Consider the following 27,136-nt stretch of genomic DNA (forward strand, 5'->3'; position numbering starts at 1 on the left):
ATTTTCTGCGGTACTAACATCCTGTTCTGTATTTCGTGCGGCACTGAGAAGTAACCAAGTTGTGAGCCACGAGTGAAAAGTAATGTTTTGTGTTCAAAGAATAGTCGGCCTTCGATGCATTGTTTGTTGGCGATATATATATATATACCAAGGATAGGTGTGTAGCATGTTTAGAACTGTTGATATTCTTAACTAAGTATCACAAGTGTTTCTTACGTTGTGGATTCGTTTGGAATACTCAGCAGCAAAATGACAGAAATGTTATTTCGAAAGGTAGTGCAGTGTATTGCTTGTTCACTTGACAAATATTACTGAATGGTATGTGTCCTTTTATGGGCTATTAACACTCTGAAATCTTCTTGTGTGGTCGTGTCGAATAACCAACAGCCACATTCTGTTTATCACCGCTGTACTAACTAGTTACATTAAACAAATCGTAACTTTATACAAGACTGAGTCCTAAAAATAGTTTTAAACCTGTAATAACTTGCTAGCACATTGTGCATTAACAAAAACCGGAACTTTATACTTGACTGATTCGTAAAGAAGATTTGTCAACCTGTAATAACCTGCAAGGACATTATGCATTCAAATAAATCGACACTTTGTACAAGACTGAGTCATAAAGAAGATGTTTCAACATATAGTAACTTGCTAGTCTAACCCTGACCATGCCGGAACACAGAAAGCCTCAAGGAGGACCGAGGTGGGGACGTCATTATATTTCCAGCAGGCTGGTAAACAACACGATTATTACTGAGGTCAGGGCGCAGACTTCATGGAATAGTCTTTTCCTAGCCGTCATCGCCATTTTGCTTTTAGGCGGTGGCATAGCTTTAATTGTTATATTCGGAACAAAAGAAGAGAAAGTCCAAGATCTGATATTAATCGGGGCCATACTGTTGGCAACTGCTATTTTATTTGTCATTATGTTTAGTGTCAGCATAATAAGAATGGTGATTAGATATCGAAATGCAAACCGGAGGGTTAAACCTTGTTCGGAACAAGAGTTTGTGTATGTTATGAAAAATGTCCCAGCTGAAAAGAGGAATATGGAAGATAGTCCAGCCACGGACTCTGCGATTGGCCGAGATCGGAATCTCCCAATCTCTTCCGAGGATATAGAACGGCAGAGACGACCAAGTGCCGATTCACTTTACGGTAGGGAGAGAATAAGGGATGTGGGGAAGTCGGTTACGTCCCCTCCTCCACAGGTGGCGCTGCCTATTGACAGTGGTGTCATGGAAGCTACACTTGCAACCAGTACCGCGCATTCCGAGAGAGATACGGCATCACAAGAAGATAACGTGAACAGAGATATACGTGATGCTGTGAATAAGGAAATGGTTGTTCCATCATCCAACTCGAACGTTCCTAGTTCATCAATCAACAGACGAGATGGTGTTGAGACTACAGACCGGCATGGCGTAGGTACAGACAGGACAGACGGAGAAACAGATGACACGGCACGGTTGTTGGCGAGTCTTTACGTGGATACATTAGATAGCAAGGATACATCTACAGCAGATTCTAAACGTGGCTCAGGGATGATACAGAAAAGCAAGGTCAAAATACTGGTAAATGAACGCGAGGTGGAGGATGATGACACTGACGTCGATTCGGTTGCAAGTTTGCGTAGCGGTGAAGCGGGTGACGCCACCACAGCAGCCGTGTTGAATACCCTTTATTCTGATGTTGAGAATGATGATGGCGCCATTTCGGAAGATTCTAAAGATCCTTTGAGTGAACTTAGCTCAAGGATTTTACGAAGCAGTAACCCTGACTTATCAGGAATTGAGAGTGGTTCTGTTGGCGGAGATTCGGGTAAAAGCATTCACAGTGATGCCATGAGTAACACTGGAACAGAAGAGGCGCTTATTGGCCTTTATTCTGATGCACGGAATAAAGACTATCCCACCGCAACACGTTCTATGAGTCCTCTGGAAGAACTTGGCTCAAAGATTTTACAGTCCGAAAACGCTGGGATAAAAGGGAATGAGCAACAGTCTGAGGAAGGTTCAGTAGAGGATGATCCGGTTACAAGCACAGGTCATAACAATAGTACTACAGCGACTCTGTTGGGTAATCTGGGCTCTGATGTAGAGAATAACGGCGATGCAATTACAACAGATTCTAAAGACCCTTTGGGTGAAATTAGTTCAAAGATTTTATAGGATAGTACTGCGGGTGTTATAAGACACAAAGAACAAGATAGTGTTGTGGATGGTGATTCAGCGAGAAGTAGTTCTGGCAGAGAGGCAAGCCACGCTACAGCAGAAGATGGCTTGTCTAACCTCTATTCTGATGTCATAGAATCTGAAAACAGTCTCGGTGAACATAAATCATAATGTTTTACACCAAAATTTACTCTGAGACGGAAGACCTAGAACATGGAGTTTAGGAGCAGGATAGCTCGAGTGTTCTTTACCCTGAACTGGAACAATAGGGCTGGAGGATATTCGAGTAGGAGCAGGATTCGAGTAGGAGCAGGATTGCTCGAATGTACTTTATCCTGGCTGGTACAACAGGGCTGGAGTATATTCGAGTAGGAGCAGGATTGCTCAAGTGTCCTTTATCCTGGCCTGGTACAACAGGGTTGGAGGATATTCGAGTAGGAACAGGATAGAGATGTCGATGATTATTTGAAATATACTCCAGGTAATTCAGGAATTAAAATTGTGCAGTGTGGGGGAAATAGTAGCGTGTAGATGCTGAGAGTGAGCGGAAATCAGTATAGTCAGTGCCTTCAAACGATAGAAATGATCGTCTAACTGTTAATGGCAGCCGTGATTCTACTGTGATAACTTTAGCCTTATATTTATTCATCCACGTGTTGCTACGAGTATGTGGATTTAATTAATTCATCCATCCATCCATCCATCCATCCATTCATTCATTCGATAATTTTGTAAAAGTATTTCTTTATTTATCTAGCTATTTATATATATATATATATATATATATATATATATATATATATATATATATATATATATGTGTGTGTGTGTGTGTGTGTGTGTGTGTGTGTTTACATACATACATACATACATACATGCAAGCACGCACGCACGCACGCATGCATGCATACATACATACATGTCTTCAATGAGCAAACCGGCCTCGGTGGCGTCGTGGTTAGGCAATCGGTCTACAGGCTGGTAGGTACTGGGTTCGGATCCCAGTCGAGGCATGGGATTTTTAATCCAGATACCGACTCCAAACCCTGAGTGAGTGCTCCGCAAGGCTTAATGGGTAGGTGTAAACCATTTGCACCGACCAGTGATCCATAACTGGTTCAACAAAGGCCATGGTTTGTGCTATCCTGGCTGTGGGAAGCGCAAATAAAAGATCCCTTGCTGCTAATCGGAAAGAGTAGCCCATGTAGTGGCGACAGCGGGTTTCCTCTCAAAATCTGTGTGGTCCGTAACCATATGTCTGACGCCATATAACCGTGAATAAAATGTGTTGAGTGCGTCGTTAAATAAAACATTTCTTCTTCTTCTTCAATGAGCAAGAAAACTATCACTATTAAGCTAATAACTATCTGTATTTGTAGAAAAACCCAACACGCCAACAGCAAGAAGAAAGAAAGAAATAAACACAAAAACAAAAACAAACGGTAATCCTAAACTCGAAATCGATTTCAAATATTGCTATTTAAGACGAAACGAAAACAGTAACGTGGAATTAATAGTTGGTTAAAATGAAACACGGAGTTCTATTTATATACACAGGCATTTAACTCCAAGTTAGAATTCATATAAAAACATATTATTAAATTTTAATCCCATACCAAGTCAAATAGCATTATTAAAAATAATCAGTGTCAATAAAATAAATTTCTTAACAAATTACCATTAAATTATATAGATTATATCTCATTTTTAGTTAATACAGACGTGAAAACAAAACGCTAAAACAGCCAAGGTATGCAACTTCACTTGCATTGTCACTGACGTAACCGGTAATGCAGTACACAGACTAAAGGTAGAACTGTGCATGGTTTACCTTGGCTGTTCCGTCAGCTGTCTTCATATCTTTATCACACAAAACAAATTAGTTGACATATGCATAACATATGTTATAACCTAACATCTACTTTTTGTTAATATTTGGTTTGCTGCCATACGGGGTTACTTAGATAATTATGTAATTTTTAAGTGTTTTTTTTTTTATAATGACTTGTCAGATGATAGAGTCACTGGTCTATGAGACGTAAATAGAAATATATTTTTAAACGTTTATTTAAAAAAAAAAAAAATTGTCTTGTTCAATAAAATTACATGAATTTTCAGTCACTGTTGTTTCTGATTATTACCAGTCTGTTTTTAATCATTGTTTAATCTCACTGTACTACAACTGCTACATTGTGAGATGTTTCGATTACTAAAGCCATTTATGGTCGAAATAATATTCTGTTTCATTATTAATTGATGTTCCCGGTGGCGTCGTGGTTAGGCCATCGGTCAACAGGCTGGTAGGTACTGGGTTCGGATCCCAGTCGAGGCATGGGATTTTTAATCCAGATACCGATTCCAAACCCTGAGTGAGTGCTCCACAAGGCTCAATGGGTAGGTGTAAACCACTTGCACCGACCAGTGATCCATAACTGGTTCAACAAAGGCCATGGTTTGTGCTATCCTGCCTGTGGGAAGCGCAAATAAAAGATCCCTTGCTGCTAATCGGAAAGAGTAGCCCATGAAGTGGCGACAGCGGATTTCCTCTCAAAATCTGTGTGGTCCTTAACCATATGTCTGACGCCATATAACCGTAAATAAAATGTGTTGAGTGCGTCGTTAAATAAAACATTTCTTTCGTTTTTCCCCCTTAATATAACATCTTGTGATGTTTCTGTGATAGATCGACAAGAATGTTTTCGCAACATTTAAACAGTCACAGTGGACGAAGAATGTGTGGTTATGAATATTTGGAAAATTCGCATATTTGATATTTAACAGTCATAAGTTTTTTTCATTAGACCTAAATATGTATGTGCTTTTAACAACACCTATATCACAGTTGATATTGTTATGGCAATCTCTGTTCTTGAAAGGTTCACTAAAATTTAATACAAATTTAAAGTTTGTTTTGTTTAACAACACTGGAACACATTGATGTATTAATCATCGGCTATTGCATGTCAAACATTTAGTTATTGTGACACGTAGTCGGAGGAAACCCGCTACAATTTTTATTAGCCGCAAGGGATCTTTTATATACACTTTCCCACAGACAGGACAGCACATACCACGATCTTTGATATACCAGTCGTGGGACACAGGGTGGGAAGGAAAATACAATCGGAGAATAAAAATATTATGCAAGCGTGGGTATTGTTACTTGAATTAAAGAGTATTCGACACTGAATTTGCTCAGCTATATTCGCATCAAAGGTGAGATGGGGTGGATACTTTAATCTTCCTTCTCACTTTCCCCATACCTTTTACAGCCAGCTCCTCCCTTCTTTCGATTTTTTTTTCTTTTAAGCCCATCTCAACATCCATGTTCTTATCGTTCCAACGTGAACAGGTCGTTTTCTTTGTTTGCCACAACACATCAGCTTTTACTGTGGCTTATAAGTTTAGCCTCCCAACTTTGGAAGGGAGAAATATATGTATAACGGTATATCAAGACAACGGCTATTTCGTGGTTAGGATATGATTTTTTCGACACGTAGGGGGAGAGAGAGAGAGAGAGAGAGAGAGAGAGAGAGAGAGAGAGAGAGAGAGAGAGAGAGAGAGAGAGAGAGAGAGAGAGAGAGAGAGAGAGAGAGAGAGAGAGAGAGAGATGGGGAGGGAGAGAGATAGATAGGGAGACAGAGAGAGAAACTGACAGACAGACGGGCAGACAGACAGACAGGCAGGCATGTAGATGCAGGCATGTAGATGCAGGCATGATTGAATGCATGTATATAGCATGTATGAGAGAGAGAGAGAGAGAGAGAAAGAGAGAGAGAGAGAGAGAGAGAGAGAGAGAGAGAGAGAGAGAGAGAGAGAGAGAGAGCTATTGCCATAAAGGCTACTCCTACCGATGAAGCACCCAGGACCGTACATACAACGGGTGTACCCGTTGTTAGAATGGGGAAACAACGTGCATCACTTCGGAGAGAATGTTCAGTTAAGAGGCACCTGCTATTTCCTACTATATTCCCGTCCTATCGGTAGTCGTTAGTTAGTGGTGAGGGTCAGACCAGCTGTGTAAGTGGCAGAGAACGAGGATGCCACGAAGAGGTCGATGATGCCACGAAGAGGTCGATGATGCCACGATTGAAACCGTATGGGATTATAAGAATAATACTGGTAGGTAAATCACCTTTGACGGGATTTGAACCTTAGCTTGACAATCCATCGGGGTATCCATTGGGCCAGGAACCTAAATCTCGATCCCAAATGTTAAAATGTGTATGATGAACTGAAAATGTGTATATTTTGTATGGAATATAAATAATTCGTGTATTTGTTAATAGTCGACTTCGCGAGATACTTTAATATAGTAATCGCAACACTCAGTGCGTATCCTTGTGATACGTAATCTGCCCGAATAACTAAGTAAGTCTATTAATATGTTCTAAGCAAAAACACTGAATTATCAGTTTATCAGTTCGTGCTATCAGCAAATCACGGGTTCATTTGTACGCCTTCTGTTTTTACCGTACAAACAACTGAATCTATGTGGTCAGACAAATAAAACAAACCAAAAAACCTAGTAAGAAATGAGGTCCATTATTTTATGTTTGATGTTGACGCTGGTTTACGGCACGCCATTGGATGATTATGTGAACCTACCGGATCCCTCGTACAGTTGGACTGTTGTGAACGTCAGTCGAGGCGACAACTACACGCTGTATTCAATTAATATGACGTCACAAACATGGGGGAAAGGTAAAACAATTCGTGTCTGTATGCATATCTATATGTATGTCTGCATGTCTGTCTGTGTGTCTGTCTCTTTGTATGAATGAATGTATGTATGTATTGATGTATTGATGTGTGTATATGTATGTATATATGTATGTATATATGTATGTATATATATATATATATATATATATATATATATATATATATATATATATATATATATATCCAGCCATCCAGCCATCCAGCCATCAATGTACGCACGCACTGACGTATGTGCGTGCAGGTATTTGCATACTGGGGTCATTTGGCTCATGTGAACGAACCTGTATTCCTAAACTATTCCACATGTTCAATGGGAGAGAGATCAGGTGATTTAGCTGAAGCAATGCTTTGGCACCGTTTACCATAGGTATGGTATCGCAAAAGAAAATATAGATTGTCTATTTTAGAAGACAAATAATATGTCGTAGTCAACACTTCGTTATTGTATCTATTCAACCAAAGCCAGTGGGAGAAGTTCCAGAGATTTAAAATTATAAGTTCGGTTAACGACAACCCAATACACATGATTCTCAAGCAGCGTCAAATTAAAGTAAAAGATCTTTTTTCTTCTTCTTCTTTTTAAACTTAATTTAGATTTTTGTTTTAGATGGGAGGGATTAAGATTAGAACATTATTTTGAAATATGTTTGTTATGTGTTGTTCCTTTTCCAGGATACGTCACAAACCAAATACTCTGGTGGCACTATGTGGATGTACTCATTCCTGACGTCATTAAGCACCCGGATGTTGCATACCTGTTTGCAGATGAGGGATCGAATAAAGATCCGTAAGTTCAATTTAAACAAATAAAAAGAAAGAAGAAAGGAATGTTTTATTTAACGAAACGCTCTACACATTTTAATTTCGGTGATAAAGCGTCAGACATATTAAGGACCACACAGATAATGAGAGAAGAAACCCGCGGTGCCACACAGTGGACTACTCTTTTCGATTAGCAACAAGGGATATTTACATGCTGCCTCCCACAGATAGGATAGTATATACCACGGCTCTTGTTTCACCCGGGGTGGAGCACTTGCTGGAACAAACAATTAAGTTAAAGCTTGTTTTGTTTAACGACGACACTGGAGCACATTAATTTATTAATAATCGGCTATTGGATGTCAAACATTTGGTAATTTTAACATGGAGTCTTAGAGAGGAAACCGCTACATGTTTTCATTAATAGCAAGATATCGTTTATATGCACCACCCCACAGACAGAATAGCACATACCACGGTCTTTGATATATCAATCGTAGTGCACTGGCTGGAACGAGAGATAGCCCAATGGGGCCCACTGACGAGGATCGATCCTTGACCGATCGCGCATCTAGCGAGCGCTTTACCACTGGGCTACGGACCGCCAGAAACAAAAAAAAGGTACTCTAAAGAAATCAGTAATGTGGTTGTTGTTGTTGTGGGGGTTTTAATTGTTGTTGTTGTTGTTGTTGTTATTGCTGTTGCTTTTGTTTTTTGCTGCCGCTGTTTTTGTTTCTTTTTTCCTTATCCCTGCAGACCTGGCACTGAAGGACCCTTTGTTTTCTCTGTTTCACTGATGGGCGTGGCTTTAAGCGTGGTCAGCATTAACATAAGAATGATTCCTAATGAACCACTATATTTTGCAGTGAGTATTATTTAAATACTGAACTAGATTTTGTTTAATTTGTAACATCTATTACTTTTAATTTAGAAATAAATTAAATGTACTTCAACCTCAAAATAAGTTCAGCAATATGTCTAAAATACTTACAGTTCCTCGCTTGATTTCAGTCATTTCAACTCATTTTTGTGCTTATATCCAATTAAGGTTCAAGCCCGCTGTCTTGGGCACACACCTCAGCTATCTGGGCTGTTCGTCCAGTACAATGGGTTAGTTGTTAGTTGGTTAGTGGTTAGTGAAAGAGAGTGTAGTGGCCTTACAACTACCCATTGAGCCCTTAAGAACTCGCTCTGGGTTGGAGCCGGTACCGGGCTGCGAACCCTGTACCTACCAGCCTGTAGTCCGATGGCTTAACCACTGCGCCACCGAGTCCGGTTCCTCGCTTGAAATACTATTCTGCGCTCATCCGTGTGTGCCTTTACTCGTCCTTTTGTTTATCAAAGTTGTAGAAAGGGTGTTGGCGCCTGTACGTGCGCGCTATGGAAGTGGCAGTCCTCCTACAGAGTGAGTTGGAACCATATATCTTGATCAAAGTCTGCTCTACTTTGTATTTAAAGCACCTTACAGTTAGTCATGGAAGGAAGGAAGGTAATGTTTTATTTAACGACGCACTCAACACATTTTATTTACGATTATATGGCGTCAGACATATGGTTAAGGACCACACATATATTGAGAGAGGAAACTCGCTGTCGCCACTTCATGGGCTACTCTTTTCAATTAGCAGCAAGGGATATGTATATGCACCATTCCACAGACAGGATAGCATATACCACGGCCTTTGTTACACCAGTTGTGGAGCAATGGCTGGAACGAGAAATAGCCCAACGGGAATCGATCCTAGACCGACCGCGCATCAAGCGAACGCTTTACCATTGGGCTCCCGCCCCTAGTTAGTCATGGCTGCATACCCTCGCGACTTCACAATAACATCTTTTGGAATCAGTCTTTGCAGAGATATGGTATTGAATATGATAATGAAAGATTTCTAATTGTCATGTTATACAGCTGTTATTACACACGTTAACTTATAATTATTATTGTTTTGATGTATTACTTGTAAGTAGATTAAAACATGCCAGTGTAAAATGTCTTGGAAAACGAAAATTTCTCCCTGTTGAGACAGAAGCAATTTTAAGAAGAAGGAATTAAAACAAGATTTCAAAATATATATATGTTAACAACTCGAAGCATTGGTTAAAATGTGAGTGTTTAGTTTTGAGATATAAATACGTTTTGTATAAAGCATTTTTAATAATGTAATATCATTTGATTACAATAGATGTTCTTTAAATATAAAACTAAATATATGTTTGAATGCGATTTTTTGTTTTTTAGGGGTGGGGGGTGTATGGATTTAAGATTTACTTTACAATTAATATATATATATATATATATATATGAATGATGTATTCTTTATACAAACAATGCCATGTTGGACAGGGAGGGTATTTCATGAAACCTGCTGCTCCATAACACTGCTTTAACTGTATTTTGTTATTTAGCATTATAAAGTGTATTACATAATGATTCGCAACGAAAATCATGATATGTGACATCTCATTCAGTATTATAAGTGTATTCAGAATGATCCACATCAAAAATCTATTCTGATCCAGTAATATAGGTTTATTTCAAAAGTATTCTGATTTAGTATTATCAATCTATTTCAGAATTATCCGCATAATAGATCTATTCTGATTTAGTATTATAAGTGTATTTCAGAATTACCCGCATAATAGATCTATTCTGATTTAGTATTATAAATGTATTTCAGAATTACCCACATAATAGATCTATTCTGATTTAGTATTATAAGTGTATTTCAGAATTACCTGCGTAATAGATCTATTCTGATTTAGTATTATAAGTGTATTTCAGAATTACCCGCATAATATATCTATTCTGATTTAGTATTATCAGTGTATTTTAGAATTACCCACGTAATAGATCTATTCTGATTTAGTATTATAAATGTATTTGAGAATTACCCACATAATAGATATATTCTGATTTAGTATTATACATGTATTACAGAATAATCTATAACCTCTTTTCTGAGTATTATTAGTGTATTTCGGAATAACCCACAGTAAATCTATTCTGATTCAGTATTATATTTCGGAAGGCCTTCATCATAGATCTATTTTGATTTAGTATTATAAGTGTATTTCAGAATGATCCAGAACCTCTATTTTGATCCTGTATACAGTTCAGAACGATCTACAATATCTATTCTGAATCATTATGTTAAGTGCATTTCAGAATGATCCATAACCACTATTCTGATTCAGTATTATTATGAGTATTATAAGAGTATTTCAGAATAATTCACCTCTATTCTGATTCAGTATCATTATGTATTTTAAAATTATCTATAACGTGTCTTCTGATTCATTATTATAAGAGTATTTTAGAATAATTCACCTGTATTCTGATTCAGTATTATAAGTTTGTTTCAAAATGCTCTATGACCTCTATTCTGATTCAGGGTTATACGTTAATTCAGAATGGTAAACACATACATATAGATATATTCTGATTCAGCATTACAAGTGTATTTTAAAATTATCAATAACCTCTGTTTTGATTCAGTATTACATTGTAGAATTATCTACTATCTCTATTATGATTCAGTATTATAAGTGTAATTCAGAATGATCCACTATCTGTATTATGATTCAGTGTTATGGGTGTATTTCAGAATGATCCACTGTCTGTATTATGATTCAGTGTTATGGGTGTATTTCAGAATGATCCACTATCTGTATTATGATTCAGTGTTATGGGTGTATTTCAGAATGATCCACTGTCTGTATTATGATTCAGTGTTATGGGTGTATTTCAGAATGATCCACTATCTGTATTATGATTCAGTGTTATGGGTGTATTTCAGAATGATCCACTATCTGTATTATGATTCAGTGTTATGGGTGTATTTCAGAATGATCCTCAGCATAGGTCATGGTCTGGGACATCTATCCTGGCCTGGACAATTATGACCTACCTGGAACAAGGGCAGGATCCACTCAAGTTAGCTCACCTTCCTATGACAAAAGTAGGTAGCAACAAAATTGGAAATTGCATACACAGTCATAAATAGTCTGTTGATTTTTTTTTAAAATAACGTTCTCTCACATGAATCCTGTTTTCGATTTCCTAAATTGTCTTAGCAGTCAGTTAAAGTGGTTCTTGGCAAAAACTAAACTTTTGACGGGGATCTAAGTTGTATGTATCTTTAACTTGGCTTTGAACTCTGGCGTCTCTAGATCGTTAGTACATTGGCCTGGATGATGACAGTATTATCACGTCCTGATTATTTCATCGCAAGCTAATAGTAACTTAATGTTTGCATAATCTTGCGCTTGTTATCTTTCACATAATCTATTCTAGCCAACAATATTGGAGGTGCTATCATCATTTTTAAAAGTATCACTTGGGTATTTTTGGATTCCTTGTTTTCTGCTGAATAACCAAATGACTTCCAATAATAGAATATCACCATCATCCTTTGTTTATAGGTCTGTGTACCTATTATATTGTAGGTTTTGTCTTTAAAAACAAATCATTTGGTTATTTTTGGATACTTTGTGTGCGACTGAATAAACAAAATGTCTTCGAATGATATAACATATCATCGTTTGTTTATAGGCCTGTGTGCGAGCTATGGATACGGGGGCTGCCATCGCCAAAGACAAAGCTGGACTGAATATTACGAAATTCATCATATCAGGGGCGTCCAAGGTAGGATTTGTATATGTACGAGATGGAAATTAAATCTACTATGAATAGATGGATGGACAAACGGACGGTCGGACGAGAGGACAGACGAACTGGTGTCCAACAGTGACTTGCTATTTGCAATTTTTCAAAGCATTGTTTTTAATCAAAACGAGTTTATTCATATTCTGTTCAATGGAATTTATATGTTTAAACAAATATAATAGTTAACCTAATTAAGTAACAGACTGTGAATGGTCGAAACGAACGGCAATCGAGGAATGATGAGTGATTTTAATCGATGGATGGATGGACGGACTGACTGCTGCTCGTTACCTTATTGGGAATGTTGCCGAAAAGGGCGGGGTTTGTTTTTAGACAAAATGCCTATACTAAAAACTATTCACCGCAGTTTATAAGCGTATATGAACTTAATCGTTCAACAAAATATTCAATAATAAAGTGTGTATATGTTTGTTTCAGCGAGGTTGGGCGGTTTGGTTGGCCGCGGCGGTAGACAAAAGAGTTATTGCTCTATCACCCATAGTCTACGACCTGCTCAGCATGATCGAGGTTAGTCACACCTCAACTGACGTAGGGATGGGGGTTTTAAGTATTTAAAATATTTGATGTAGCGAATATGTCAAAATTTCAAAATCTCCACTCATGTCACTATTGTGTTCTGTGTGATTTGGTGGTATACACTCTGAATTGTAGACATACAAGATGTTCTGAAAGGATGCTCTCTGTTAACCTTTTTGGGGGGTGGGGGCGATACGTAGCCCAGTGGTAAAGCGATCGCTTGATGCGCGATCGGTTTGGGATCGATCCCCGTCAGTGGGCCCATTGTGCTATTTCTGCTCCAGCCAGTGCACCACAACTGGTACATCAAATACCGTGGTAAGTACTATCCTGTCTATGGGATGGTGCATATACAAGATCCCTTGCTGCTAATTGAAAAGAGTAGCCCATGAAGTGGCGACAGCGCGTTTCCTCCCTCAATATCTGTGTGGTCCTTAACCATATGTCCGACGCCATATAACAGTAAATAAAATGTGTTGAGTGCGTCGTTAAATAAAACATTTCATTCCTGTTAACGTTTTGTAATCTTCGGATGATCTCTTAGTATCTCATAAAGAAAATAGCAATGTTTTGGTTCACATTTTCCAGCTGTTTTAAAGGTTACGTACATCAGACCAAAAACAAAAGTAGTAAATTTCCAGGTGTGAAGCACAGGCCCCGGCCCTAGCCCCGACCCTGCCCCCTCCCGGTTCTAACGGGCCTGCATCTCAGTGTTTGTTTCGTGTGTTCAGAGTCTGCACCACATGTACAGAGCATACGGCGGGTGGACATTCGCTCTCAAACCGTTCTACAAACTGAACTTCACAGCCGAGTTAGACACGCCTCAAGCCAAGGTTCTGCAGATGATCATTGATCCTATAAGTAAGCTACAATAAAAACAATCCACAAAATTATAAGACATCTAAAGTTCTCTCTCTCTCTCTCTCTCTCTCTCTCTCTCTCTCTATATATATATATATAATATATATATATATAGATATATATATATATATATATATATATATCTTCTCTCTCTCTTCTCCCCTCCTCTCCCCCTCTCTCTCTCTCTCTCGCTCACATTATCTCATTCACTAGTTGACTCTCTCTCTCTCTCTCTCTCTCTCTCTCTCTCTCTCTCTCTCTCTCTCTCTCTCTCTCTCTCTCTCTCTCTCTCTCTCTCTCTCTCTCTCTCTCTCTCTCTCTCTATGTTTATATATATCCTTCTTTTCAATTGTATACATGTACTGTGATAGGATTATGGTTTAAATAAATCGTCGTTGCTAAATGTATTAATATTTTAAACTCTTTTTCTTCTTGTTTTTTTAGAATATACAGATCGTTTAACGATGCCAAAACTGATCATAGATACAACAGGAGACGAGTACTTCATGTTAGACAACCCACACTACTACTTCAACCAGCTTAAAGGACCCACGTACATCGAGTAAGTCATTTTAATGTGCGTTAACACCAAGTGATTTGTAGTAACCATTTGTAACACTTCTTTGACTGGAAACAAAATATACCAAAAACTAGTCTTACATATCGTTAATATACGTCACAATGCTGGAACACACTTTTACTAATATTTAGATAAATTAGACTACCACTGCTACTAATTTTACTGTTATTGTTGTTGCTATAGTTGTTGCTGCTGCTAATATAATTACTGCGACCACCACCACAACTGTTACTACACAACATATACATTCAACTGTGCATACATTATTTATCCTTGTCTAGTCTACCATTTTGTGTAAACATTATCATGTAAATTACCGCCGGGTTGTTGTTTTTTCTGTTGGCTAAAGCTAATAGACAAAGTTTAATTATTTACAGACATAGTGTGATAAGAAGTCAGCATCTTTGTTATCATCTTCTTGTGTTTTTCTTCAGCACGATCGCAAACGCTGATCACATATGTGTTGGTCATATTCTGGAAATCCTGTTCGCTCAGAAAGCCTTCTTCCAGCACATACTCAACGTAAGATTTTCATGTTTACGATATGTCTGAAATAGGGACATTAAACCCGTCATCAGTCGCTAATAAAGATAACACTTTTCATTGTAAAAACGTGTATTATATATAATTTAAATTTAATCTGAGAGTTAATTAGATAAGTAAATTGTTAATTTGCATTATTTGTATATAACTTATTGCTTAACTCTAATGAATGTGCATTTAGATGTCCTATACTCGAAGTATACTTTTGGTGTATTAGATTTTACAAATGGTCGCAATTAGAGTGGGTGTCAGTAAGTTTTTAAATTCTATCCTTTGATCAGATGACAGCTGGTGGAAATGAAGACTTGAAGGAGAGACCAAAAACATAAAACTGTAAAATAAACGTAATCGGCGGAGTCGCAGCCAGCTAAAAAAAATTACTATAAAGCTTGTTTTTATTTTGATTCATACGCTATGGCAGGGTAGTACGTAAGGGTAAGAAGGTGTCAAATATAAGAAAACGGGTACTTTTTAGTTTAAAATTTCCATTTTTGTCCAGCTGCCATTTAAGTCATATTTTGCCAACATGCGTTTAGATTCGATTAATATGCGAGTGATCCTGATTTACCTCAAACGCAGTTTACCTACCATACGCCACTAATTGTATTGAATGAAGGAAAGAAATGTTTTATTTAACGACGCACTCAACACATTTCATTTACGGTTATATGGCGTCAGACATATGGTTATGGACCACACTGATATTGAGGGAGGAAACCCACTGTCGCCACTTCATGGGCTACTCTTTTCAATTAGCAGCAAAGGATCTTTCATATGCATTATCCCATAGGCAGGATAGTACATATCACGGCCTTTGATGCACCAGTCGTGGTGCACTGGCTGGAGCGAGAAATAGCCCAATGGGCCCAATGACGGGGATCGATCCCAAACTGACTGCGCATCAAGCGAGCGCTTTACCTCTGGGCTACGTCTCGCCACCTTTATTGAATGATGATAACATTATCTGCAGTGGGAATTGCTTTCGTGTAATGTATCCTAGACACTCAATAGATCTTAATGAAAGGCATCATGTATATAATGCTTATTGTTTGGTTTATTTTTCACAGGACGTGCCATTACCCAAACTAACATGGAAAGTCGATAAGGTAATCGAAATCTACCGTTAGAAATTGCAGCTATGATAGGTGGAGATACATGCATTTATCTGTTCAAACATTAGGTACATATAATATTATTTATGCCTAAATTCTTACCACATTTAGATAGTCCATAACTGCACTTTCATAATAGAGATGTGGTTGTTGTTGTTGTTTGTTTGTTTGTTTGTTTTGGTTTTTATTACTTTTGCCGTGGGTTTACTACAGGAAACAGAATGTCGATTCCCATTTACCAGACACATTCTCCTTTATATCACATCCTCGCCATCACCCTCATCACCAAATCCAACCCTTATTACCATCATCCTCATCACACACTTCAACTGTTATCAACATGACAGTCACATCCCCTTTGACATCACCCTCGCCATCACCTTCATCACCAATTCCAACCCTTACCACCATCACCGTCACATCCCCCTAGACATCACCCTCGCCATCACCCTCATCACCAAATCCAACCCTTACCACCATCATTGTCACATCTACCTCAACATCACCCTCGCCATCACCATAATTACCAAATCCAACCCTTATTACCGTCACCATCATCACAAACTTCAACCATTATCACCATCACCGTCACATCCCCCTAGACATTACCATTGCCATCATACTCATCGCCAAATCCAACTCTTATTCCCATCACTTTCATCACCAAATTCAATTGTTATCACCATCACCGCTACATCCCTGTCACCATCACCATTCCAATCACTCTCATCATTATCACCAACCCACTCATACCCTCAACACCATCTTCATCACACCCGTATCAACATATCAATCCAATCATACCATCATCAACTCAATCATACCCTCGTCATCATAACCCCCATGTCCATCACATAACCATCGCCATTACACCTTTATTACTATCGCCATCAAATCTCCGTCTCTATCACCATCACAATCAATCACAACCGTGGTTAAGCCATTGGAAATAAGGCTGATTGGTACAAGGTTCGCAGTCCGGTACCGGCTCTCACCCAGAGCGAGTTTCAATGATTCATTGGGTAGGTGTAAGACTGACAACTGTAATGGACAGATAGCCCAGATAGCTGAGGTGTGTGCCCAGGACAGCGTGCTTGAACCTTAATTGGATATAAGCACGGAATAAGTTGAAATGAAAATGGACGGTGGCAATCGCTGTCCGTCTAGCTCTCAATACAACGGCATTCCTCGGGCTAGTCCTCGTGAATATCGGAGTCCTGATCCTTTTTCTCATCAGCTCCTCATCACATTCCTATCTTTGCCGTTACTATCATCAGCATAACTAACCCGAAAACATCACATAACATCCACATCTCAATCACGTTTGATGGATTTTAAATTTTAATTCATTGTTTGTAACCTCTGCCTTTCAGAAAAATAATAGCACTAAACTAACGGTGTTTACGGACAAGACGCCAAAGGCAGTTAAAGCATTCCGTGCTATTACCATTGACGAAAGGTTTGTTTTACTAGTTTTTGTTTTATTATTTGATGCCTTGGTGGTTTTGATAATATTTTGTATAGTGGGCTGGGGTGAAGGCCGGTGTAACGTGGTATTTTGACTCCCGTAGAATACTGACTTCCGGGTCACTTTTCTATGTAGAATAATGACTCCCCGGTCACTTTTCTACGTAGAATAATGACTCTTTGCCGTAGAAAACTGACTTTTACGGTAGAATTGTGACCGGGGGGTCAGAATACTACGGCATCCCAGTAACGTGGTATTTTGACCCCCGTAGAATACTGACCTCCGGTCACTACGGACGTTTTTGCAGAATACAAATACCGTTACTTTAAAATTGGGATCGCTGCAGTAAAGTAGGATCGAATCTCCTCGGTGAACCCACTGTTTTTTTCCCCGTCCCAACCAGTGCCCTACGACTGGTATAACAAAGATCGTGGTGTGTACTGTCCTTTCTATGGGAAAGTGCATATAAAAGATCCCTTGCTGGTTTTTCGGTAGGAGTAGCCCATGGAATAGCAACAGCTGGGTTTCCTCTCTCATTATCTTTGAGGTCCTTAACCATGTCTGACGCCATATAACCATAAATAAAATGTGTTGAGTGCATCGTTCAACAAATCACATTTTTTTCGACAGCGTTGACTTCGCCCACTAGCCAAAGAGCCATTTCACATTTAGCCTTTTTATGTATTTTATAGACTTTACCGTTAGCAATGGGAAAATAATGTGTCCAAATTACCATAGGTTCTCTTTTTTTCATTAGTATATCTTCATTGCTGGATAGTAACATGGCATGCAATAGAATGCTTAATGGGGTTTTTCTTTTGTTTTGGCACGAAACCGATACATTTTGTTTTTCACGGAATACTTGACAAAAATTGGTTGAAGCCGAGGCAATTGTTGACAAGACGGCACACAGTGTCTTCCGTTTGTTAGTAAAGTTTGTATCGAGCCACGGTTGTCCTGAAGTTCTTATCACAGATCAAGGAAGAGAGTTTTGTAATGATCTGAACGACAGGTTTTGTCAGAAGATGGGGATTGACCATAGCATTGCCTCGCCCTATCACCCACAGACAGGAGGACAAACTGAAATATATAACAGAACACTGTGTAGCATGTTATGATGTTACGTCAATGAACATCAAAATGACTGGGATGAAAAATTGCCATATATGCTGTTTGCATACAGAACGGCGGAGCACGAGTCAACGAAGACGGCCCCATGTTTTGTTTATGGGAGATCAGCTCGGCTACCTGTTGAACTAGATATTCCTAGTGGGCCAGACACTGAATCGGCGGATTTAGCATTTGGGAAACAGATGCAAGGCATTCGTTCAGCTTTCGTTGTATAGAGAAGCAGCCAAAGACAACATAAAGATTGCCCAGAGAAAGCAAAAACGGTATTATGACGCAAAGGTGAAACGTAAAAATTTCAAAGTTGATGACAAAGTTTTAATGCATAACACAAGGAAAACCACCAGGAAAGGCGGTAAACTTGACGCATGCTAGACTGGTCCATACATAATTAAGTATGTGAACAACAAAGCAAAGGAATTTATTATTTGCAAGGTAAAACGGCAATTAATGGTAATAGGCTAAAATTGTTCACAAGGCACACCGAAGGAAACGAAGTTGTAAATAACACCGACAAACGTCATGCTATAGCCCCAGTCTCACATACACGAATTATACCCCGAATGTCCAGGAATATACATGATCCTATGAAGCCCCGATTGCTCCCGATTTTTCGGAAAAACATTTGAATGATTCGGCTTCTTTCCTGAGCTGCGTACGAATGCTCACGAATGCTGCCAGAACTAATACGGTACCACTACGATATTGAACCCAATTCATTACGAATCGGGACGACCTACTACGTGTCCCCTAGGATGCCTTCCCGAATACGCTATGAATCATGACAATTAATGCGGCATACGTCAAGAATTACTACGACACGCCAACGAATCCGCACGACTGCTACACGATTCAGTACGACTGCCTTAAGAACCAGTACGACTGTCGCAAGACGCCTATATGAAGGCTGCTGAACAGGCCAGATTTCATTCGACGTTCTGCCTGCAAGCAGTGAACATCACCATGCCGCTCTTCAAGAAGTCAGCAACCGACCGCAAGGGACGATGGAAGAGCCAGCGTACCCGTGGAGAACCAGAAGCAGAGAAAGAGCCAGAGAGTCGTACGAATACCCCACGTTTAACCACGAATATCTCGAATGCATCTACGAACATACTACGATTACGCACGATGCCCTCAAGAACTCGTAAGATTGAGTCACGATTTCAACTTTATTCATGATTACTCCCGACAGTTTTGAACATGTTCAAAACAGTCGGCAGGCGATCCAGAACATTCAAGAATACTGACGAAAGGCCAAGAACACCCTACGGTTTCAGTACGTATATCCAAGAATCACCAAGAATTCTTAAATCGGGCCTATTCGGGAGATAATTCGTGTATGTGAGACTGGGGTTTATAAAAGAAAATGGTAAAGAACTTCCATTTAAGAAGAGGAAATTAAAAGTATATGAGGATGAGTTCAGTCAACATGAGGTTGAGGTTCGACGCCAAACTGAAGAACCAGGAAGCACCAGTATTCGGTTCCATTCAGTTGACACGGAATGGCAAGCCACAAAAATCACACTTATTTGGTTTAATTGTAAGAAACGGACAGGCGGAGATGGGAATTTGCCCCGAAATCAGGTCAGATGCATCATCAGTCAAGGTGGTTTCCATGAGAGGTGATGGGAATTGTCCATTTCGTTCATTTAGCTACATATTAAGTGGAGTACAGTCCAGTTATAAGGTAGTTAGAGAGGAAGTTGTCAACTTCATTCACGCCAATAAACACATTTTCCAACAAATCCAGTCAGAGCATGAAATTCAGTCAAAGCAACAAAAATGCATCAAGAGGGAACGTGGGGCACAGAGTTAGAAATGTTCGCTTTTGCAAGCATTACAAACACAACAATGTATGTTTACTGTGTTCACGGGAAGGTAGACAGGGAACCATTCTACACATGGTTACCATATAAACCCTTATTAAATACAGGTGAACTGCCATCCCAATGCGCTGCTTACATCCAAAACTTGAACGACTACTTCGAACCAGTTCTTGATGTAGAAGAGACGCTGTTTTCTGGACCACCATACAGACCTGTCAAAGATTTTGTGCCATCAAAATACTGGAGGTACATATCTGAGCAGACCTTAACTTCTGCACTGGTGAACAGCCAAACTGACTGATATTTTGAAAGAAGGAGAAGGAATGGAGATGGTATTGTCCAGAGATTTAGAGATGACCCTACACCATATCGGGTTTAGAGCATGTTGCTAAGGAAATGGATGCAACTATATTAAATTTGCTGTGCCACTGGGAGGACCAGGAAGAGAAGTTAGTAAACTACACAGACTGGTTTCATGAAAATAATATATATACATGCAAACTATACACAGAAGCGCGCACACGCCACATACAGACGTACAAACACACTATACATACTAATTTTCTAATTGTATTTGTTTAAAGCGCGTCCAGTTTGGAGGGAATGCATCTTGCCAATAAAAAATAAATGTCTTATAAAATATATAGGCTATGTTTTCTTTTCAGAACTCTGAACAGGTTTTTCAGACTGAAGATAGTTCGATTTGCTGTTCTTGAAGTTTCATTGCAGTAAACAAACATGAATTTTAAAATGGAAAGTGAAACCTAGAAACTTAATTGCCCTAACTTGTTCCACATGTGCAAACTTTTATGTAAAGAAATTTGATCAATTAATTTATTAATCCTCCCCAAACTATTATCATATTTCTTAATTGATATTTTATGTCTGCAACATAATGAAATCAGTTGTACTGGAATGAGGCAACAAGTCATGTTACAATTATTTCAATATTGTCTATTTACCATGTTTGGTATTTGTTTCTGTATGTTGCGTTTCCCTGCAACAGACAACAACAACAACAAAACATAGCGGCAAAAATATTTATATTTATAGTTATAGGCACCTATTTGCCGAATAACAACCTGACATCATGAAAACGGGCATTATTGAATGAATAATCTCAATGCTGTTATAAAGGAAATCTCTACAGACATTTGTTTATCATAGTGTTATGTTGCTATGGACGCCATATTTGTTGGTAATGAAAGAAAAATCTCACATCATCAAATCAGACATTTTAATCAATCCAGATGTGCGTGCAGAACATTTTGCAAGGGGTGTCTAGACTGGCAGGCTGAGTTTGCATGCGTCCTATGAAAGTTTTAAAAACCTAATAGGAATCTACAAAATCTTTAGTGTATTTGAATGGGCTCCCATACCTTATAATTACACCCAAGTTTCATTAAATTTGGCTGATTGGTTTGCCAGAAATTATTAATCAGGTTTAAGCGAATTGAGTTGGGTTGAATCTAGTACTGAAATGCGAACCCAGTACCTACCATACTTGAGGCCTATGACCTAGCCACTAATTTTATGATTTTTCATGGAGTAAAGTTGGAAGTTTGTTTTGTTTTTCGACACCACTAGAGCACATTGATTAATTAATCATCGTCTATTGGATTTCAAACATTTGGTTTTTGTGACACGTAGACAGAGGAAACCCGCTACTTTTTTCCATTAGCAGCAAGGGATCTTTTATATGCACTTTCCCATAGACACACCGGCCTCGGTGGCGTCGTGATTAGGCCATCGGTCTATAGGCTGGTAGGTATTGGGTTCGGATCCCAGTCGAGGCATGGGAATTTTAATCCAGATGCTGACTCCAAACCACAAGGCTCAATGGGTAGGTGTAAACCACTTGCACCGACCAGTGATCCATAACTGGTTCAACAAAGGTCATGGTTTGCGCTATCCTGCCTGTGGGAAGCGCAAATAAAAGATCCCTTTCTGCCTGTCGTAAAAGAGTAGCCTATGTGGCGACAGCGGGTTTCCTCTAAAAAAGAAACAGTGTCAGAATGACCATATGTTTGACGTCCGATAGCCGATGATAAGATAAACAAATCAATGTGTTCTAGTGGCGTCGTTAAATAAAACAAACTTTACCGAAATACATACAATATCTAGATAGATAGATAGATAGATAGATAGATAGATTCATAGATAAAATACATACATACATACTTACATACATAGAACATACATACATGGGTCATTCTACACGAGGGGTCTAATTATGTAAACAATGTGCACAACGGAAAGATAATCAAACTTGTTTAAAACTTTTCTAACTCGCATGTTGGGATTCCCGTATTGGCAAAACATGAGGTGAGTGCAGAGAATGGGCATAACAACCACTTTCATATTAATGAATAGCTCAATTAATACTATATTTGCATCTATTTTGAACTATATATAATGTCACTTGATGATAGAGGCCACTTTTAAGGTCCCTATGTTGTTTTATAGAGGATTAACTGTTAAGATATTATAGCAAAATAACTTACATAGAAACTTTCTATGATTTCAAGAGGAGTCATTATTCTATGGGGGTCAGTTTTCAACGTGTGGGGGGTCGTAGTACTACGGGTTTTTCAGCTGGGAGTCATTTTTCTCCTGTAGAAAACCGACTCCTTTTGCTGTAGAAAAGTGACCGGGGAGTCAGTATTCTACGGGAGTCAAAATACCACGTTACACCGGATACAGAAATTAAATATGGGTATAGGTGTACTTGGATATGGAGAGAGAGAGAGAGAGAGAGAGAGAGAGAGAGAGAGAGAGAGAGAGAGAGAGAGAGAGAGAGAGAGAGGAGAGAGACAGAGAGACAGACAGAGAGAGAGAGAGACAGACAGACAGACAGACAGACAGACAGACAGACAGACACACACACACACGCACACACACACAGACAGACAGACACACACAGAGAGAGAGAGAGAGAGAGAGAGAGGGGGGGGGGACAGGGTGGAAGGGAGGGAGGGGAGAGAGGTACTTAAAACATCTTTGTTCTTCTAAGGAATGCATTTCACTCTTGTCAGACGAGACTTCCGGCTATTTGTTGCTGACCATTCGGATCCGATGCACAAAAAGGCTATCCATCCCGTGGCGTGGTTCCAACAACCAGTTTACCAGCAGGTTTGTATGGATATACTTCTCAGAGGTGTGTGCTTTCCTGTCTGTAGTAAAGTGTATATAAAAGATCCCTTTCTGCATTAGGAAAAATGTAGCAGGTTTCCTCTGATGATTACGAGTCAGAATACCACATGTTTGATATTCAATAGTCGATGATTAATTAATCAGTGTGCTGCTGTGGTGTAGTTAAACAAAAACGTTCATTGCTGGGAAGGAATATAGTTATGTTTAATTCTTTAAACTGGAAAAACGCAAATGTTGGTAGGTGCTGGGTTCGAATTCCAGACTGGCCCAGTGCTTATAAAACGGTCAAGATTTGAGACTCTATTAGAGTCTGAGGGGCGGGGCGTAGCCCAGTGGTAAAGCGTTCGCTTGAGGCGCGGTCGGTGGGCCCATTGGGTTATTTCTCGCTCCAGCCAGTGCACCACAACTGGTATATCAAAGGCCGTGGTATGTGCTATCATGTCTGTGGGATGGTGCATATAAAGGATCCCTTGCTGCTAATCGGAAAGAGTAGCCCATGAAGTGGCGACAGCGGGTTTCCTCTCTCAATATCTGTATGTGGTCCATAACCATATGTCCGACGCCATATGACCGTAAATAAAATGTGTTGAGTGCGTCGTTAAATAAAACATTTCCTTCCTTTTATTAGAGTCTGAGGCTTAAAAGACATTGCAACGCTAAACAAATTGTATGCGTGTCACATCTTTAGAGATTTGAGTCAAAGTTTTATAAGCAACCAGGACCTAGAGTGAATGTGTATTATGTACTTTTACTTCAGAACGTAAAGAGTTCATTACGTGACTGATTGGCATTCGATTCAGTGGCGGATCCATCTATGAGCAGCTTTCAAAAATATTTGGAAGAAGGAAATGTTTTATTTAACGACGCACTCAACACTTTTTTTATTTTACGGTTATATGGCGTCAGACATATGGTTAAGGACCACTCATATATATTGAGAGAGGAAACCCGCTGTTGCCACTTCATGGGCTACTCTTTTCGATTAGCAGCAAGGGATCTTTTATATGCACCATCCCACAGACAGGGTAGTACATACCACGACCTTTGATGTACCAGTCGTGGTGCACTGGCTGGAACGAGAAATAGCCCAATGGGCCCACCGACGGGGATCGATCCTAGACTGATCGCGCATTGAGCGGGCGATTTACCACTGGGCTACGTCCGCCCCCATAACAAATTTGGAGAACATGCCCTCGAATCTCCCTTCAGCTCGGCTCATTTGCTTCAGAGAAATTCAAACATGGCGTTTTTAGAATTTTGAGAGCCCTTGTACAAAATCCTGGATCTTTTTATGAAGTTGTTGAATAATAACAATAAAATGGTGTACGGCTATTAATTCTGTGTCTGTATTTGTGAGTATTTTTTGTAGAGTCCGACTGAATTCTGGGTTGAAAATGTCAAAGGTTCCTATTGGACCGGATTTTTCATTCAAGTAAGTATTCGAGCTGATATTTGTACGTATTACAATACATTGCTATATATTATTATTTTCTCATCTTTAAATTTGTCTAAAAGACAAAATGTGTTCTTTAATGTATATACTAAACACATTGTCTATTTTGATTTTTTCATAAATATATTTGTTTCAGTTTTCGGTTGTTGTTGTGTGGGGGTTTTTTTTTGGGTGGGGGGTTGTAGTTTGTTTTTTTGTTGTTGTTTTTTTGTTTTTTTGTTGAGGGGTTTTGTGTGTTTTCTGTATTCTTGTTTTGTTTGTTTGTTTGCTTGTTTTTTCTTGTTTTGTTTTTTTTGTTGTTTTTTTGTGGGGGTGTTTTGTGGGGTTTTGTGTGTGGAGGGGGGTTGTTGTTTTTTGTGGGGGTTTTAGAGGGGTGTTGGGTTTTGTGGGGGTGTTGTGGGGTTTTGTGTGTGTGTGTGGTTGTTGTTGTTGTTGTTGTGGGAGGGGTTTAGGTGGCGGGAGTCTTTTTGCTATATACGTTTCTGTCCTGCGTGCAGGTGTCCTATCACGGTGTGGAGAGCGACTCGGTGTTAGAGTTCACAACTCCCACCCAGATTGTCCCGGACACGTTTCCCTTTGAAGACTGTCATGGAACTGGATGTCGTGGAAAGATCGTCTGAAAATTCATGGATCGAGTATCTGAATATTCGTGGAGAGATTGTTTGATATTCAGCGGTAACATACGACTTGGATGGATATATTACTATAGTGCACATATATGGAACATTATTGTATTGTATTTCGTTATCAGCAGCAGTTATTGCGACCTATTTTTAAGACGAACTCTTTAAAGGGACATTACCGAGTTTGCTGCAATTTTTAAGATGTTATCGACTAACAGAGACTTTTTAACGATTGTAATTACATACCAAATATATTTTTCTGCATAACATATGAGTGGCTGGATATTAAACGTGTTTCTTATCTTTCTAATACTTGTACTAGGTTATATTTCATTTTATTTCCTAAAATATGTTTTTTCGTACGTACGAAATTATTTGAAAACAGTCTCCACTTCGGGCTTCTTACAAATATTAAGACGACCAGAAACACATTGACTATGTAATCATTGCTATTATAAACAAGTTAATATATTAAATATGTAAGTTTAATCGTAGAAATATTTTATTAGTCGGAAACATCTTACAATGCAGCAAACTCAGGAATGTCCCTAGAATAAATTGTTACAAGTCGATATGAAAATAAATATTTGGAGAATTGTGTTGTGCCTGTAAACTTTGTCTTCACAGTAATATCTACGTTTCATACCACGTCATGTAATGTCAAGCAGTTGACTGCGTTGCGAAATAGTCATTCCAAATACTAGCACATTGAGCATCCAATTATGTTTTGACTTGTCGAATGGACTTGTCGAATGGATGACTGACAATCTTCGGAATACCAGTGAACATTTGGGCTCGGATACTGGGAGAAGGGTGCTGGGGGTCCGCACCTCTCCCCCCCCCCCCCCCCCCCCCCCCCCGGATCGGAGATGCCACCTCAGTCTGGATAGAGCATCTTTAATTTATTAAAATATTAAAACATTTCATTTAAAGGTGCATAGTCCTCTATACGACATCAGTCATCTTTTTGCACCCAGTGTGATTTTGTTTGCCCTGAAGTCTGCAGACGATCAAGATTAACTTGGTGTGATAGATTGACACCCGCCACAATTTTGATGATATGGGCACACTTGCTTTTTGAAAATATCTTGTAGTAACACATCCGGTTAAATCGTCATTATAACTTTTGTTTTATAATTCAGAACATTGATCATGAATAAAATCATTTACCGGTCTCAAAATAAGATTTGAAAATGTTAGTGCCATTAAGTGCCGCACCGATAATATAAGTCTGCCATATAGAATGAACAAAAGAAGAAACTAAAATATTTATTTTATTTTATTTAAAAGTATTCAGTTTGAATTTTATTAATTTTTGTGTGTTCATATTATCAGTCTTGTGAACATTTTAAGCCCATTTTGACAGCTTATTTACAGATATAATTATATCATGAAAAATAATATATTAAAACAGTCATGTTTCTTTTGTTGTTAAGTATATAAAAAAACAAAGCAATTAAAAATTAAAATAAACATTTTACACTTTGGCATCTGTGATTATTTTTATTACAACCATATCAAT

At 38.8% G+C, this 27,136-nt stretch overlaps 1 protein-coding gene across 3 annotated transcripts in view; it reads left to right on the forward strand.

The window, feature by feature from the left end:
• Positions 1-25,897, forward strand: part of LOC121379411 (autocrine proliferation repressor protein A-like) — a 26,184-nt gene extending 287 nt beyond the window's left edge. The window contains exons 1-14 of one of the 3 annotated variants that reach the window (XM_041508015.1): positions 2,178-2,658; positions 7,575-7,689; positions 8,421-8,529; positions 11,510-11,623; positions 12,217-12,309; positions 12,769-12,858; positions 13,599-13,728; positions 14,173-14,290; positions 14,743-14,830; positions 15,919-15,957; positions 17,337-17,422; positions 23,421-23,517; positions 24,908-24,970; positions 25,489-25,897. In XM_041508015.1, the coding sequence (XP_041363949.1) occupies positions 8,461-8,529; positions 11,510-11,623; positions 12,217-12,309; positions 12,769-12,858; positions 13,599-13,728; positions 14,173-14,290; positions 14,743-14,830; positions 15,919-15,957; positions 17,337-17,422; positions 23,421-23,517; positions 24,908-24,970; positions 25,489-25,611 (1,110 nt within the window). In that variant the 5' untranslated portion in view covers positions 2,178-2,658; positions 7,575-7,689; positions 8,421-8,460 and the 3' untranslated portion in view covers positions 25,612-25,897. Of the gene's footprint in view, positions 2,659-7,574; positions 7,690-8,420; positions 8,530-11,509; positions 11,624-12,216; positions 12,310-12,768; positions 12,859-13,598; positions 13,729-14,172; positions 14,291-14,742; positions 14,831-15,918; positions 15,958-17,336; positions 17,423-23,420; positions 23,518-24,907; positions 24,971-25,488 lie in introns of those variants that run through there. The other 2 variants (XM_041508016.1, XR_005958839.1) reach the window with 2 other exon arrangements.
• Positions 25,898-27,136: the final 1,239 nt, after the last annotated feature.

The sequence above is a fragment of the Gigantopelta aegis genome, chromosome 8 (genome assembly GCF_016097555.1).
Source record: "Gigantopelta aegis isolate Gae_Host chromosome 8, Gae_host_genome, whole genome shotgun sequence".
NCBI lineage: Eukaryota > Metazoa > Mollusca > Gastropoda > Neomphalida > Peltospiridae > Gigantopelta > Gigantopelta aegis.